The sequence below is a fragment of the Alosa pseudoharengus genome, unplaced genomic scaffold (assembly GCF_046254945.1).
Source record: "Alosa pseudoharengus isolate Yale_2024_CS ecotype anadromous, Long Island Sound unplaced genomic scaffold, YU_APseudo_1.1 YU_APseudo_1.1_scf_8, whole genome shotgun sequence".
Classification (NCBI taxonomy): domain Eukaryota; kingdom Metazoa; phylum Chordata; class Actinopteri; order Clupeiformes; family Clupeidae; genus Alosa; species Alosa pseudoharengus.
This window is the reverse complement of record NW_027468870.1, coordinates 1,798,985-1,813,984: the sequence shown is the minus strand read 5'-3', so window position 1 is coordinate 1,813,984 and position 15,000 is coordinate 1,798,985. Positions and strand designations below refer to the sequence as shown.

The 15,000-nt window shown below is 42.3% G+C and overlaps 1 protein-coding gene across 1 annotated transcript in view; it reads left to right on the top strand.

The window, feature by feature from the left end:
- The window catches only part of qpctlb (glutaminyl-peptide cyclotransferase-like b), an 11,914-nt gene extending 7,184 nt beyond the window's left edge, over positions 1-4,730 (top strand). The window contains exons 4-7 of the mRNA XM_076274604.1: positions 1-9; positions 2,778-2,877; positions 3,199-3,315; positions 4,585-4,730. The exon at positions 1-9 is cut by the window's left edge and continues 156 nt beyond it. Coding sequence (XP_076130719.1) covers positions 1-9; positions 2,778-2,877; positions 3,199-3,315; positions 4,585-4,730 — 372 coding nt within the window. The remainder of the gene's footprint in view (positions 10-2,777; positions 2,878-3,198; positions 3,316-4,584) is intronic.
- The last annotated feature ends 10,270 nt before the right edge of the window (positions 4,731-15,000 follow it).

Below are 15,000 nucleotides of genomic sequence, written 5' to 3'. Positions count from 1 at the left end.
GACGCAGTGGTGAGACACACACGTCATAGAATATAGAAATGAGACACACACACACACACATACACACACAGGTTACAGGGATAAGGGGCAAATAAGATGACCTGGCTAAGATATCATTTTTGATATGTCATATATGCATACAGTACTGTGCAACAGTCTCAGGCACCTTACGTGTTTTGTTTCAGCAGTGCTATAAGGACCATATTGTTTATTTCTCACTTTTTTAGTTAGAACAGGACCAGAAAACACATGAGATATGTACACAGGAGGCCATTTAGATACACATAAAATGTAGTTTTTCTTCTGATACCAGTCCAATTTCAGTCTCAAGCTACCATTAGATGTGTTGTTTTAGCAGTGTTATAATGACCAATCCCCCAAGGGGGAAGCTCTTGATGGAGCTGTCATGTCCCACCCAGGCCACTGATGGGCATGCCTGGCCTGTCAGGAGCTGCTGGTACATACAGCTATGATGGGGGGTCTCAAGATCAGCTGCTGACGTGACCGTGACTCACCCTAAAACTGACCAGCTGCTGACGCTCACCCTAAAACTGACGCTGCGGTGTCAAGAGCATTTTGGCTAAGCACAAAGTGGAGGAGCCACCTGAACAGCACTGCACATCTCCAGTGACCCTCTGCATTGTATACCCAGGTGGTAATACAGAGTCAGCTTGCCTCATAAAGGCTCTTTGAATATCTTTTGAAATCTTGATGCATTTTCCACTTCAAGGTCATCTCCCGGCACCCTCCCTTTTTGTTATTTCTCCCGGAAAACTCCAGTAATTTGCATGGCCATCAAACTAAAATCACAGATCCATTATTTTTTTCTGTTAGTCTGACATTCCCAGGTTGCCAGATTGTGTATGAAATACATCCTACACATACACAAATACTTATTTTCAATTCAAACCTTTTTGTCATAAAATCTGGCAATCTTTATGACTGGACTAGGTAGGCAGGTAGGCAGGTAGGCTATGCTTTATGACTGGACTAGGTAGGCAGGTAGGCTATGCTTTATGACTGGACTAGGTAGGCAGGTAGGCTATGCTTTATGACTGTTTATGACTTTATGCTTTATGACTTTAGGACTATTTGCTTTATGTGAGCAATGAACTCTTCCAGCTGTAACTTTTCGATGAGATCTTCGATCTGTCAAAGTGTCATCATCTCCTTCCCACTTATGATACCAATGTGGGGCAATTCCATGGAAAATTACGTTTTTTGTAACATCCATAACGCCAATAAAATGTGATGGTATGGTATGATGTGAATGATTACATGAAATTTGAGCATTTGCTATTTTTGGCTGAAGAATGTACATGAGAAAAAATGCCAAAAAAATGAATGTGATCATTCACATCATACAATTGCCAAGGCATTTCACTAGCGTTATGGATGTGACAAAAAGTCCATTTTCCGTGGAATTGCCCAGAACCAGAACCAGTACCAACCGGCTCCAGCTTCCCCCTCAATAGTGGTCATTATAACACCGCAAAAACAATCAATTGAATGGATGCAAAAGAATAGAACCTGAACCAGAAATGCACATTTTTTTATTTTTGTATCTTCTAGTTGAATTCTAATAAAGACAATGAGAAATAAACATATATGATCATCATAACTTTGTGTGACCTTTGCAAGAAAACAAAAACGTCTCTTGTGTGTAATTGGATAGGATAGGTCACGTGGTGTGTAATTGGATAGGATAGGTCACGTGGTGTGTAATTGGATAGGATAGGTCACGTGGTGTGTAATTGGGATAGGTGTTGACTGAGATTTAGTGCTGCCACTAACGACTAATTTTCTAACGACTAATTTTCTAACGACTAATCTTTCGACTAATGTTTGTTATTTTGTTGTGTCCATTTAACTGAAGGGCCAAAACATAAAATGTCACCTGTGCCATAAACAATCTAAATAACTTAAATGTTACCAAATAAACAATTACAAATGTAAACAACATAAATAACTTAGCTAAAAGGCTTTCACCTTAACTGTTAAAAAACATATATTAACAATCTAAGCCTAAGTATCTGCATTTCCTTTAGGCTATAGTGTACCATGGGTGTGGCATAAGTATCTGCATTTCCTTTAGGCTATAGTGTACCAGGCTTTAGGCTATAGTGTACCATGGGTATATCATGGGTGCATTCGTATTTTCAATCTGACATGTTGTGGAGGCTCTGAGAGTGTGACGCTGTGAATAAACACATGATAATTCCATTCACGCTCCAAATTTACGAACGGAAAATGGTGCTCGGAGTGGCAATTTACAAACGCACCCCATATTAGTCAGAGTAACCTAGCCTACTACGCTTAGCGTAGCTCCCCCTCTTAGCTCTGCCTAATAACGAATCGCGCTGAAAGCAGGCAGGCACGCAGCTATGCTGCTCGTGTTTACACTTGCGTGCATGGCGGCGTTTAAGACATTACTGCCAAAGTCTAAATAGCCTGTTTAACATCCAAAGACAATAATTGCACTTCTCAAGAGTTAATAAACAGTACAGACTAGCTCTGAATGCTCTGGAGGTGAATTACAGTGAGCTGTTTGAGATGGGAGACCAAACATTAATAGGCGGTCAATAATAAAACGACACGTCGACTAAAAAAATTGCCGTCGACTAATTTTCATGGTCGATTACATCGACTAAGTCGACTAATCGCGGCAGCACTACTCAGATCCTGATTTGCATCATATAGGATGATTACTGTAGTTATGGGGAGCTCAGTTATAGGACCTGCTGTTGTTATTGGACCTAATTGGAGCTCTGTTATAGGACCTGCTGTTGTTATTGGATCTAATTGGAGCCCCAGCTCCGATGTTTGTGAATCACTTTGACAACACAGGCCGCTGGTTTGACCGCCTCATGTCTGCAGGTGACGTATTTGTCTCCCTCTCTTTGTCAGGAGAGGATGCTATCCAAAACCTATTTGATTGGACTGCAGGAACTTCATGTGATAAAAACAAAAAGGTTGAATAGTACTAAGCTGATGAACCCTTAAAAAACCCTTAAGATACCAGTACGTCTCTCTAAGATTCAGCTTCAGTAAAAGCACGATGTCCAGCCAGTTTTTCACCTCAGTAGACCTCTCTTGACTTGCATGCCTTTAGCTGTCCTGCCTTTAACGTGTTCTGACTGAGTGTGCTGTGATTGACCTCTCTGTGACCCCTCCATGACCTCTGACCTTTCCACTCAGAGAAGAGACTCCATAAACTGGGCCTGCTGTCCTCCCACCCCAACCCCCAGAGCTACTTTACCAAGGACGTCCGCATGGGCCCAGTCGAGGATGACCATGTGCCTTTCCTAGAGAGAGGTGAGGCAGGTCCACTGACCAAACCCAGTAACGAACACAAGAATGTTAGGTCTACTGACCAAGCCCAGTAATGCACATTAGGTCCACTGACCAAACTGAGTAACGAAATTAGTGAAGAAAGCTCCAAATATAATTTTATGTAACGATTCGGGCGTTAGCCCTTCATCAGACAATGAACGCCCGAAACGTTACATTCATTTATTGGGAGCTATTGGCGTAGCGGACTTTCTTCACTAATTTCGTATTGCCCATTTCGTCCAGCACCAAGTTTTAGAATGTGGATGTGCGCGCTTTAGTGTTATTATTACAAACCCAGTATTTCTACTAACCCACACAAGAAGTCTACTGACCAAACCCAGTAATACACATTAGGTCCACTGACCAAACCCAGTAACACTCAAGAATGTTAGGTCTACTGACCAAACTGAGTAACGCACATGCGAATGTCTACTAACCAAACCCAGTAACCCACACAAGAATGTTAGCTCTACCATTACATTACATTTGGCTGACGCATTTTTAACCAAAGCGACTAACAACATGGTAAACAGTGACCAAACTGAGTAATGCACACAAGAATCTCTACTGACCAAGGATACAAGGATACAAGGAAGTTTATTGTCACATGCATATAGTTACTGGAAGTAAGAAATGCAGTAAAATTATGTCTGGTGTCAGCCTGTTTGTGCATTTATGGGGGGGGGGGGGGGGGTGTAAAAAGTGTAGTAGAAGAGGGGTTTAGTAGATTAAGTGACAAGGTCTGCATAAGAAAGGTGGGGAGGATTGGGATTGAGGGGGGGGGGGGGCACCAACAAGGAGCACCCAAGAGCAACAGGGGCAAGGAAAAACTCCCTTACCAAGGAAAGGGCAGATCCACGGCTCAAACCCAAACCCAGTAACGGACATTAGGTCCACTGACCAAACCCAGTAACACACATAAAAATGTTAGGTCTACTGACCAAACCCAGTAACCCACACAACACTAGCTCAACTTAAAACCATGCAGTACGGGAACCCCCCCCCCCCCCCCCCATTACCCAGGATCAGAGCTTTATAGAGGTCCATGTGCCCTCTGCTACTCCTGGCCACAGTGTTGTGTTGACCTCCATGTGCCCTCTGCTACTCCTGGCCACAGTGTTGTAAATGACCTCTATGTGCCCTCTGCTACTCCTGGCCACAGTGTTGTAAATGACCTTCATGTGCCCTCTGCTACTCCTGGCCACAGTGTTGTGTTGACCTCTATGTGCCCTCTGCCTTTCCTGGCCACAGGGGTCCCTGTGCTGCACATGATCGCCACGCCCTTCCCTCCCTTCATGCACACCGTCGAGGACACCGCCGGACACATCCACGTCCAGACGGTGGAGAATCTGACCAAGGTCCTGGCCGTGTTTCTGTCGGAATATCTGGGCCTTTAAACGTTCCGTGGCCTCTGCTTCAGCACTTTACGTCGTCGGGATGAAGATGAGGGATGAGAGGGAGGAAGAGGAGCAGATATGATATGAAATCTGTCAGCAAATTAACTCATATCATTGCATTGCAAGGGCATAATGTTGCAATATGCATTGAGTTTATGACAATAATTTAATTACAGCCTCTATCCACCTTTGTTATGTGCCTTTGAAGCATATACTATGTATGATTTGGACAGGGTGTTGCCTTCTTGTTTTGGAGAAGCAATGACATCAGTTCTAGTGTGTATATGTGCCAAGCCATGGACTGCACCTCAGCTTCAGCTTCATGTTGAGATAAAAAGCCAAATATGATCGAAAGAAAGGAAAGTAGGAAATGCCAAAAGGCATCCAGCGTTGTTAAAGGTGCTCTAAGTCATGATATGAGGTTTCTAAGCTAAAACATATTTTTATCTCGTACAGCAAACATCTCCTCACGATCCGCTAGCTGCCTGTTCCCTGAATACACGGTAAACAAATGTTGTCTCTGTAGACAGCCCAGGCTCCAGAAACGGCAATAAAAACAGCCTGGTCCAGCCTGGACCAAGAAACATAACAAACTGTTCCAGCCAATCACCGACGAGACGCGTGTTCATGTCTGTTTCAATAGCACGGGAGGGAGAGGGCGGGAGGGGTGAGCTAGCTCTCTGGTTTGTTTGAAGGTCAACAGAAGTGACGTTACCCAGCTTTGCTTAGAGAGGGCGGGAGGGGTGAGCTAGCTCTCTGGTTTGTTTGAAGGTCAACAGAAGTGACGTTACCCAGCTTTGCTTAGAGAACCAAAGTCATGGTTATGTGAGCATGTGTTGAAGTGCAATAACATAGTTATTAACATAGTGATGCAATAATGTAAATAATTTAGCTATGATACAGCATTCGGGTCCTCTGTAAACAGCTCAGGAGTGACTGCAAACATCAAATATCTCAACAGGATGGTGCCAGCCTACTATATACGCGCACACATATGAAATATATCTATTGGATTAATAAAGCCCGGAGCAGGCCAGTGAGGCCAGGTAGGCCATATGCAACAAAGTCTTCGTCTGGTCAGCGGCCCGCATGTGTAGTGGCACAAATGCCCTCTGGTGTTCTTACTAGATTTGAGATGACCTGCTGTATGTGTGGCGAGGGGTCACTGGTCAGTTGTGACCATGGTGATTATATACAGTTGCACTGATTGCACTGATATTGTGAGGTTAAACCAGTGTATTGCAATATCACAGCACTTTTATGAATAAAATTGAAAACCAAAAAGTATTAGTTCATAACTATTCTTACAAGACCATGCATTCCATGTGTATGTGTGTGTGTGTGTGTGTGGGAGGGGGGAGTATTAGTTCATAACTATTCTTCCAAGACCATGCATTCATGTGTATGTGTGTGTGGGGGGGAGTATTAGTTCATAACTATTCATCCAAGACCATGCATTCCATGTGTATGTGTGTGTGGGGGAAAAAAGTATTAGTTCATAATTATTCCTCCAAGACCATGCATTCCAAGTGTATCTGGGGGGGGGTGCTAGATTTGATCCATGAGATGCATATAAATATAGGCCTGTCTTATGTGGCTGGAAGTAGCCGGATTTCAATGTCTGTGGAAATCCTTAGAAAAAGGGTGTTGAAACCAGAACTGTAGTCAAGACCACCACCTGTGTTGAGTCCAAGAGCTGGACTAGTCGAGACCAAGTCAAAAGAGGTTTGAGTCCAAGACCAGGCCGAGTCCAAGTAAAGGCCGAGTTGAAAATAAGAGACAGAGTTGAGACGGGGAATAATATTCTCTTTACACCACTTACTTATCTGGGCCATTCTACCAAATTCATGCAAATTGCTTTTTACTTATAAAGCATTTATATTGGAAAATGTTACATATTTATGAAGATCGTTTTAGACCCTGTTCAGACTGCAGGCAAAAGAGGCCCAAATCTGATTGTGACCAGGTCAGACTTCTTCAGAAGTAGTGTGAACACTCAAATCTTGTCCAGATCTGATTTGTTCAAATCAGATTTAGACCATTTCCATATGTGGTCCTGAATCAGACCCAGGTCTGAGTTTTTCAGTGTGAACAACCAAGGCGGATTTGATGTGACTTTTACGACAATCTACATCGACATTTGTCACAATTAAACGCTGCGGGAGTTAGCTGATGTCATTGTTATTGTTCTTTTGCGCATGCGGGTCAGTTCGAAAACCGCAAACAGTTCACACTGAAATCTGATTAGAGGTGAATGAGGTAAATGAGCCATTGAAATTAGGGGTTTGCCCCAACGACACGTTCTGGCGGTAATCCAGCTGCATGGCCATGTTGGAGGCACTCGGCGTAAAGAACTGAATGAAGTACAATGGAGTATTATGGTCTTTGGATACCTTATTAGGCCAGTCAATCTAGCCCAAAAAGACAAAGAAATTGCAACAGAAATGTCTCATCGTTTTTTATTGGTCCTAATACCCTCCTGAATCATATACTAAAAGTCTACCGCCATAGATAGATGCTCACCATATATTTTTTCGAGACTAAAGGCCAAAGTTGTGCCCAACACTCTACATCTGTCTCTTGAGTTGTGGTTTTGGGTACGTGTCTGTTTACAGATTTCAAAATCAATGACTTGTCTGTTAATAGTGGTTTCTGCTGAAATGTATTCCCTTTCATTATAATCTTTAAAGGGTGTTTTCTCAAATTGAGGTTTCCGTACACTGTGGAGGAGAAATATCCACTTCAGTAACACCAACATAAACTATTATAAACTATTCACTTCAGTAACACCAACATAAACTATTCATTACAGATGTCCTCCTATCTATATTTTGTGTTTGATTAGGGAGGAGTTATGTTGATATATTTTCAATAGCCTGATATTTTCTACATTTTATACCAAAACATCTGACTCTAAATAGTATTGTATCTCCAATATGGCGACGTCCCGATCTGATGACACGCCGTGCAAACTAGTGGGGGGCCTTAAGCACATAAATAGGTTGTTTCGCGCAATTTCTTCTAAAAGCGCCAAATTTGGCACAGATGTAGGTCAAGTTATACTGAAATGATTTAGCTAGGGCGCCGGAGCCAGAGACCCTCGGGGCCAAGATGGCAGCCAATCCAATATGGCCGCTGCCCGAAAAGAGTTCCGACTAGATTTTTAACCACATGAGCTACAAAAACAAACTTGATGTCTTTTTCAACTTAATTGATCATGGGAAACACATTGGAATGTTTATATTTATGACCCAGTATATCTGGACAGCTTAATCCTCCAATTCCAATATGGCCCCTGTCCAAAAAATCAGTTTTGACTGTAGTTATACCCCATTGTTTGCGCCAATTTATCTACAAGCACCAAATTTGGCACAGATGTAGCTTAGGTCATACTGAAATGATTTAGCTAGGGCGCCACAGCCAGCGACCCTTGGGGCCAAGATGGCAGCCAAATCCAATATGGCCGCTGCCCGAAAAGTGTTCCGACTATAACTTTTGAACCACATGAGCTGCAAATACAAACTTGATATCTTTTTCAGCTTAATTGATCGATCATGGGAAACACATATAAATGTTCATCTTTATGACCCAGTATATCTGGACCCCTTAATCCTCCAATTCCAATATGGCCTTACACCCCATTGTTTTCGCCAATTTATCTACAAGCACAAAATTTGGCATGGATGCAGCTGAGGGCATACTGAAATGATTTAGTGAGGATGCCGGAGCCAGTGGCCCCTGGGACCAAGATGGCTGCCAAATCCAATATGGCCGCCACCTGAAAAGGGATTACTGTAGGCTGCATATTTTGAACCAGATGAGATACAATACAAATGTAAAATTAAAAAATATTTCACCTTTTCTGGCTATGGGAAACACAAAATATTTATGATTGGGTATATGTGGACCCTCAAAGTCCCCAAATGCAATCTGGTGACTGTCCGAAAAAGGGTTTTGACTACAACTTTTGAACCGAATAAGCTACAGATGAAAACTATTTTTTTTACCATGACCACACATTAAATGACCTAAGCTTTCTCAAAAAATAGAGTCTGCTCTGACCCTTCTTTGGAGCAGCCGTGGCCTACAGGTTTGCGTTTCGGACTTGTAACCGGAGGGTTGCCGGTACGAACACCGACCAGTAGGAACAACTGAAGTGCCCTTGAGCAAGGCACCTAACCCCTCACTGCTCCTCGAGCGCCGCTGTAGCAGGCAGTTCACTGCGTCGGGATTAGTGTGTGCTTCACCTCATTGATTGTGCACTTTGTGCTGAGTGTGTTTCACTAATTCACGGATTGGGTTAAATGCAGAGTCAAATTTCCCTCACGGGATCAAAAGAGTATATATACTTATGTATACAGCCTCAGTGTTGTACCTCCAATCCAGTTTATTGTCTATAAGAACCCGCACATATTTGTAGTTCTCAACAACTTCCTCACCCAGTAATGAAATGGTATTTAGCTCAGGCCTGGCCCTACGAAAGTCCACCACCATTTCCCTTGTGTTAGCCACATTCAAGACAAGGTGGTTGTTTCTGCACCATGTCACAAAGTGGTCCACCAGTTGCCTGTACTCCGTCTCCTCACCATCACTGACACACCCCACAACTGCAGTCTGTGAACTGTCTGAGAACTTCCGCAGGTGACATGACTCAGAGTTGTCCTGGAAGTCTGAGGTGTACAGTGTGAAAAGAAAAGGAGACAACACAGTCCCTTGTGGTGCTCCTATGCGACTGACTACCTGTTCAGACACACACCCTTTCATTCTCACAACCTGTGGTCTGTCAGTCAGGTAATAAGTAATCCATGAAGTTGTGGAGGTGTCTACTTGCATCCTTCAAAGCTTGTCACGTAGCAGCATAGTCTGTATGGTGTTAAAAGCACTTGAGAAATCAAAGAACATGATCCTCACAATACGGCCAGCCCCTGTCCAGGTGAGAGTGTGTTCTATGAAGCAGGTAGATTAAGGCATCCTCCACACCCACCTCTGGACGGTATGCAAATTGTAATGGGTCCATGTACTGTAGTAGTCACCTGTGGTCTCAGAAGATGACCAACAACAGTGTTTAGCCAACTAGTTCCTTTCCTACCAACTTCCTTCCTAACCAGGTGTACTTTTTTCCATAAGTGTTTTGTTCTTATGACTACAATTGTGAGAGAGATCACGAGAATGAGAATTCATGAGAGAGCAAACAGTTATTGTATGCACATCCCACCTTCTGGCAGGTGCAGGACAAATTAAAACTTACTCAATTGAAAAAATATAATGTCCGCAACACTGCTTTTGACTCCCATATATTTAATGCACAGCAGGCAACGTTTCGACCCTGCTGGGTTTTCTTCAGGCAAAAATTCATGAGAGAGACCATGAGAATTCTGTTGTTGTTTTTATGTTATTGCTGTTTTTTTGATATGCTAAGCAAACCTTTGAAGAGTTTTGGACAAATTGACTATCTATTATTCTCTTAGATAGTCTATTCTATTGTCTTATTCTTTTAACAATTTGACATACTATAAATATTGCCTTGCAATAATAATTGTGTCTTATTCTTTCTTATATGATTACATTTCGAAATGTATTCACCTGTGGTACACTGAAAGCATTTCACTTTTATAAGGAAATTAATCCACATTGAGAATAACCTTCAAAGCTGTGGTAAAAAAAAGATTTTCAACCAAAGTCTTGAAAAGAATACAGGCTCCAGACTGACACAAGCATACATATAAATATGCCAATGGACTTCCTGTGGTCAATAAACTAAAAATAAACACAACATCCTCATTTGTAGCGCATTTGGTTCAAAATTTGAAGCCAAAACCCTTTTTCGGACAGCCATATTGAATTTAGGGAATTTGGCGGGTCATGATATACCCAATCATAAATGTAAGTATTCCTATGGGTTTCCCATCATCAAAAAAGGTAAAATAGACATCAAGTTTGCATTTGTATCTCATCTGGCTCCAAAGCTATAGCCGAATCCCTTTCAGGCGACAACCATTTTGGATTTGGCTGCCATGTTGGTCTCAGGGACCACTGGCTTGGGCGGCCTGGCTAAATCATTTCATTATTCCCTCAGCTGCATCCGTGGCAAATTTGGTGCTTGTAGATTAATTTGCACAAACAATGGGGTGTAAGGCCCCATACTACAGCCAAAACTGCTTTTTTGGACAGCGGCCATATTATAATTGGAGGAATAAGGGGTCCAGATGCACCGGGTCATAAATATTAACATTCCTATGTATTCCCCATGATCAATTAAGCTGAAAAAGATATCAAGTTTGTATTTGTAACTCATGTAGTTCAAAAGTTATAGCCGGAACCCTTTTCGCGCAACGGCCATATTGGATTTGGCCGCCATCTTGGCCCCAAGGGTCGCTGACTCCGGCGCCCTAGCTAAATCATTTCAGTATGACCTAAGCTACATTTGTACCAAATTTGGCGCTTTTAGATGAATACCCCTAATATAGACCACATTTTAAAAGGTAATGTGAACAGCCAGCCGGATCTGAGCAAAATATCTTGCAGACTTGCAGTGTGAACAAATCATGTGAATGAAAAGTTTTTTGGAAAAACATACTTTTTCCAAAATGTTCCAAACTCTGAATTTGCACAAATTCGGTAGAATGTCCCATCTTTGTGTAGGCAACAATTTACTAAATTACAAAAATATTGGGCGAGAGCTAGGTCCAAGACCAAATGCAGCAAGTCAAGAGATGTCTCGAGTCCGGATTTGACCAAGTACCTGGTTAAAACACATCCACGACACTAGAGGGCAATGTAGATTTGAACATTCATTTTGACCCAACTGGCGCTATGATGTAAGCCCGTTTACGGGTGTATGTGAGGGACATCTAAACATAAGGTCATGCTGCCAGAATGAGAGAGACCGAAGTTAACTACTGACATGGGTCTTGGAATTGCACCAACATGAATGGTAAAAGCAGCAGAACGATGTCAATGCGATTGATAGCGATAAACAGGTGACGCAATGTTATTTATGATTACTAAGTCAGGTAGTAAGCAATTCAGAAACTAAGTAATCTCGACGTTCGCCATTTGAGGCCAAGTACATTACAAATGTAATGTAATGAAAGTTGGCCAGTTGATTTCAGGCAGGAAGGAATTGATGCCAGCGCATGATGCCAATGCAAAAGCGTTGATCAGCCTACTGTACTAACGTAACAGAATGGCCAGACCACCCTGAACTTCGAACCAGTTAACGTCATAGCTTTTCAGATGCGTAGCCTACTAAATCGTTATTTTTGACCAGTGCTCTTTGTTAGTGAGTCTGAATGACAAGCGGCACTTTTGTTAGACGCGGTGCTAATCATTGGGCTGCATTTGTGTTTGCATTCACCGAATACCTGTGCACTTATTTGTTTGCAGGAGCAACATCTATCTCTGTTGATTGGACCTAAATATCTACACTGATTGCAGAGCTACTTTCCACGGGCCGCCTTGTTGATGCACAATGATCCGCTACAGCAAATTACAGAAGCAAGTTCTGGCGTTGTATCGAGAGTTCATGCGCGCTGGAAGGGACAAACCTGGATTCATTCCTCGGATTCGAGATGAATTCCGAGAGAATGCTCGTATTAAGAAGACCGACGTCATGCACATAGAATACTTATATCGGCGCGGACAACGACAGCTCGAACAGCTCAAAGATGTGAACACCAAACAGCTGGGGTCTTTCTCCGGGAGCAAAGAAAACAGATGATACCAAGTAAAGGCCAAGTGCTGATATCTGTCATGTATTATCGATAATAGGATTCAGTTCATGTAATAGTTTTCCAGGCCTCATGGATCTCCTCTGGACATCATTGTGTCAGGTCATATATATTGTCAGAAGGGCTGTCGAAGCCTGTTGTTTGAGCAGATGGCTCCAAGATCAGAACCTGTGGCGGCACAAGGTTCAATACCTGGATGAACACTGTTGTGAAGGACACTGTCTACATTACTGATTGTGTAATGTATTTAAAAATAAATAATAAAACAAACACTACTTTTCTACACCATTGATAATTTAGGCCTACTGGTTGTAACCATAGACTGTATATACAGTCTATGGTTGTAACAGTCACAAATCTGGTTAATATTTTATGACCAAAAGATCACATCCACTTGACACAAAACAAATATTGTAAAACAATATAATGTACATAGAGGTAAGTACCTATGAATACATATATATAGCTATTGCACATCCTTGAGTTGAATTATATAAGGTTCAAATTTGACATAACTACCAGGGGGAAAGTTGAGCAAGCATGGTGAATGCGCTGCAGCCGGCAGGGGGCAGTAGTTCTGTAAGACGGAGAAAAAGAACCCAAACAGGAAATAAACAGAACGGTAGACATTCTCTGACTACCTTGCTAGCTGAGACGGTGGGCGAGGCTGGTACATTTATGATTAAATATCGACTAGAAGGAAGCAGTTAGCAGGATATTTAGTGCACAAAGATTATACCATGGCAGCTCCAGGAAATGCTTCGGGCGAGATGACCAATGCCCAGCTAATTCAACAAGTGAGTAACGTTAACTAGCGATAGCAGCGAAGGTTAGCCAGTTAGGCTAATGGAAATATGATTATAATTATATTGGGCTTATATACAAGATATGTATTACCTTGTATCTAATGTAGACACTGTCAACATTATTTATTTATTTTGCGCGAAGCAACGTTAGTGGAAGTTGGACGTCTTGTTAACTATTTCCTAATAGGGGATGAACACATTGACTATGTAGTCAAATTGTATGATCAAAAACACCCTTTATTATAATGGATCAATATGATCCATACGTGATAACATGTGTTTTGACCATCTCATTTGAACAGTTGGCATTGCTGAACTGGCTGAAGTCTGATACTACTCAGAGTAAAGACATACTGACTGCCATCACCCAACTGCAAGTAGGACGGGAGATTTTCAACAGATTGACTGGACAGGGGAAAGTAGAGGCTTACAAGGTGAACGCTATTTTCAGTTGGTTGACATTTCGAATATCTAGTTAGTTACAGTATATAGTGGGTACGTAACAAATTAATTGTTCCATTTCGGTTCGTTTTCTTAGATGAATGGGGTGGGGTAAAAATCAACATGAAATATCCTCCAGCTGTTCATATCAGCCTACTGGCACCAAATGCAGTTAGAACCAATTTATTCACCGAGCCATTCAGATTTCTAGAGCATCACTCTCCCTCCACCCGCATGTCTAGAGAGCTCTTTATACTGCATTAAACAGTGAGGGCATTCCATCAGAATAGGCTTTTAACAGGAGGGTTCCAGTGCTCTTAAAGGGGCGCTAAGCTAAGACTCCATACACCTTGTTGTACATGGTTTCAAATCCTTTGTAATAGGTATTTTGCTTTTTCAGTTACAGTGCACAGATATTGTGATGTATCATAGACGATTGTCTTGAGGTTGCAGTGTATGAAGTTGTATCAGAGTAGTTTGACTGTGTCATATCACGACTCATTCTGTGGTTCTCACTCCTGATTGTAAATAACTCCATATGTTATTGTAAATAACTCCATATGTTATTGTAAATAACTCCATATGTCTTACAAGACTGCATGGTCCTCCATCTGTCCAGATAAGCGTGACTGACCCCTATAATGCTTCCCCTACAGAAAGAGTGCATTCTGACCCCTATAATGCTTCCCCTACAGAAAGAGTGCATTCTGACCCCTATAATGCTTCCCCTACAGAAAGAGTGCATTCTGCAGATTGCTGACTATGTCCAGAAGAATCCAAGTGCCTCCCAGAGGCAGCTGAATGCTGAGGTGGAGAAGCAGGTCCTGCTGTTTGCTGCCCGAGTGCAGGCCCTGGACTCTGGGTCCCTCCTCTAAGATCCTCTCTCTCTCTCTCTCTCTCTCTCTCTCTCTCTCTCTCTCTCAAATCAATTCAATTCAGTGAGCTTTATTGGCATTGTACAATATGGGGCAGCCGTGGCCCACTGGTTAGCACTCTGGACTTGTAACCGGAGGGTTGCCGGTTCGAGCCCCGACCAGTGGGCCGTTTGTGTTTCACTAATTCACCGATTGGGTTAAATGCAGAGACCAAATTTCCCTCACGGGATCAAAAAAGTATATATACTTAATACTTATACTTATATTGGCAAAGCATTAACATCTCTCTCTCTACCTCTACTGTCTCTCTAGCTCTCTCTCTCTCTCTCTCTCTTTCTATCTACCTCTACTCTCTCTCTCTACCTCTTCTCTCTCTCTCTCTTTCTATCTACCTCTACTCTCTCTCTCTACCTCTTCT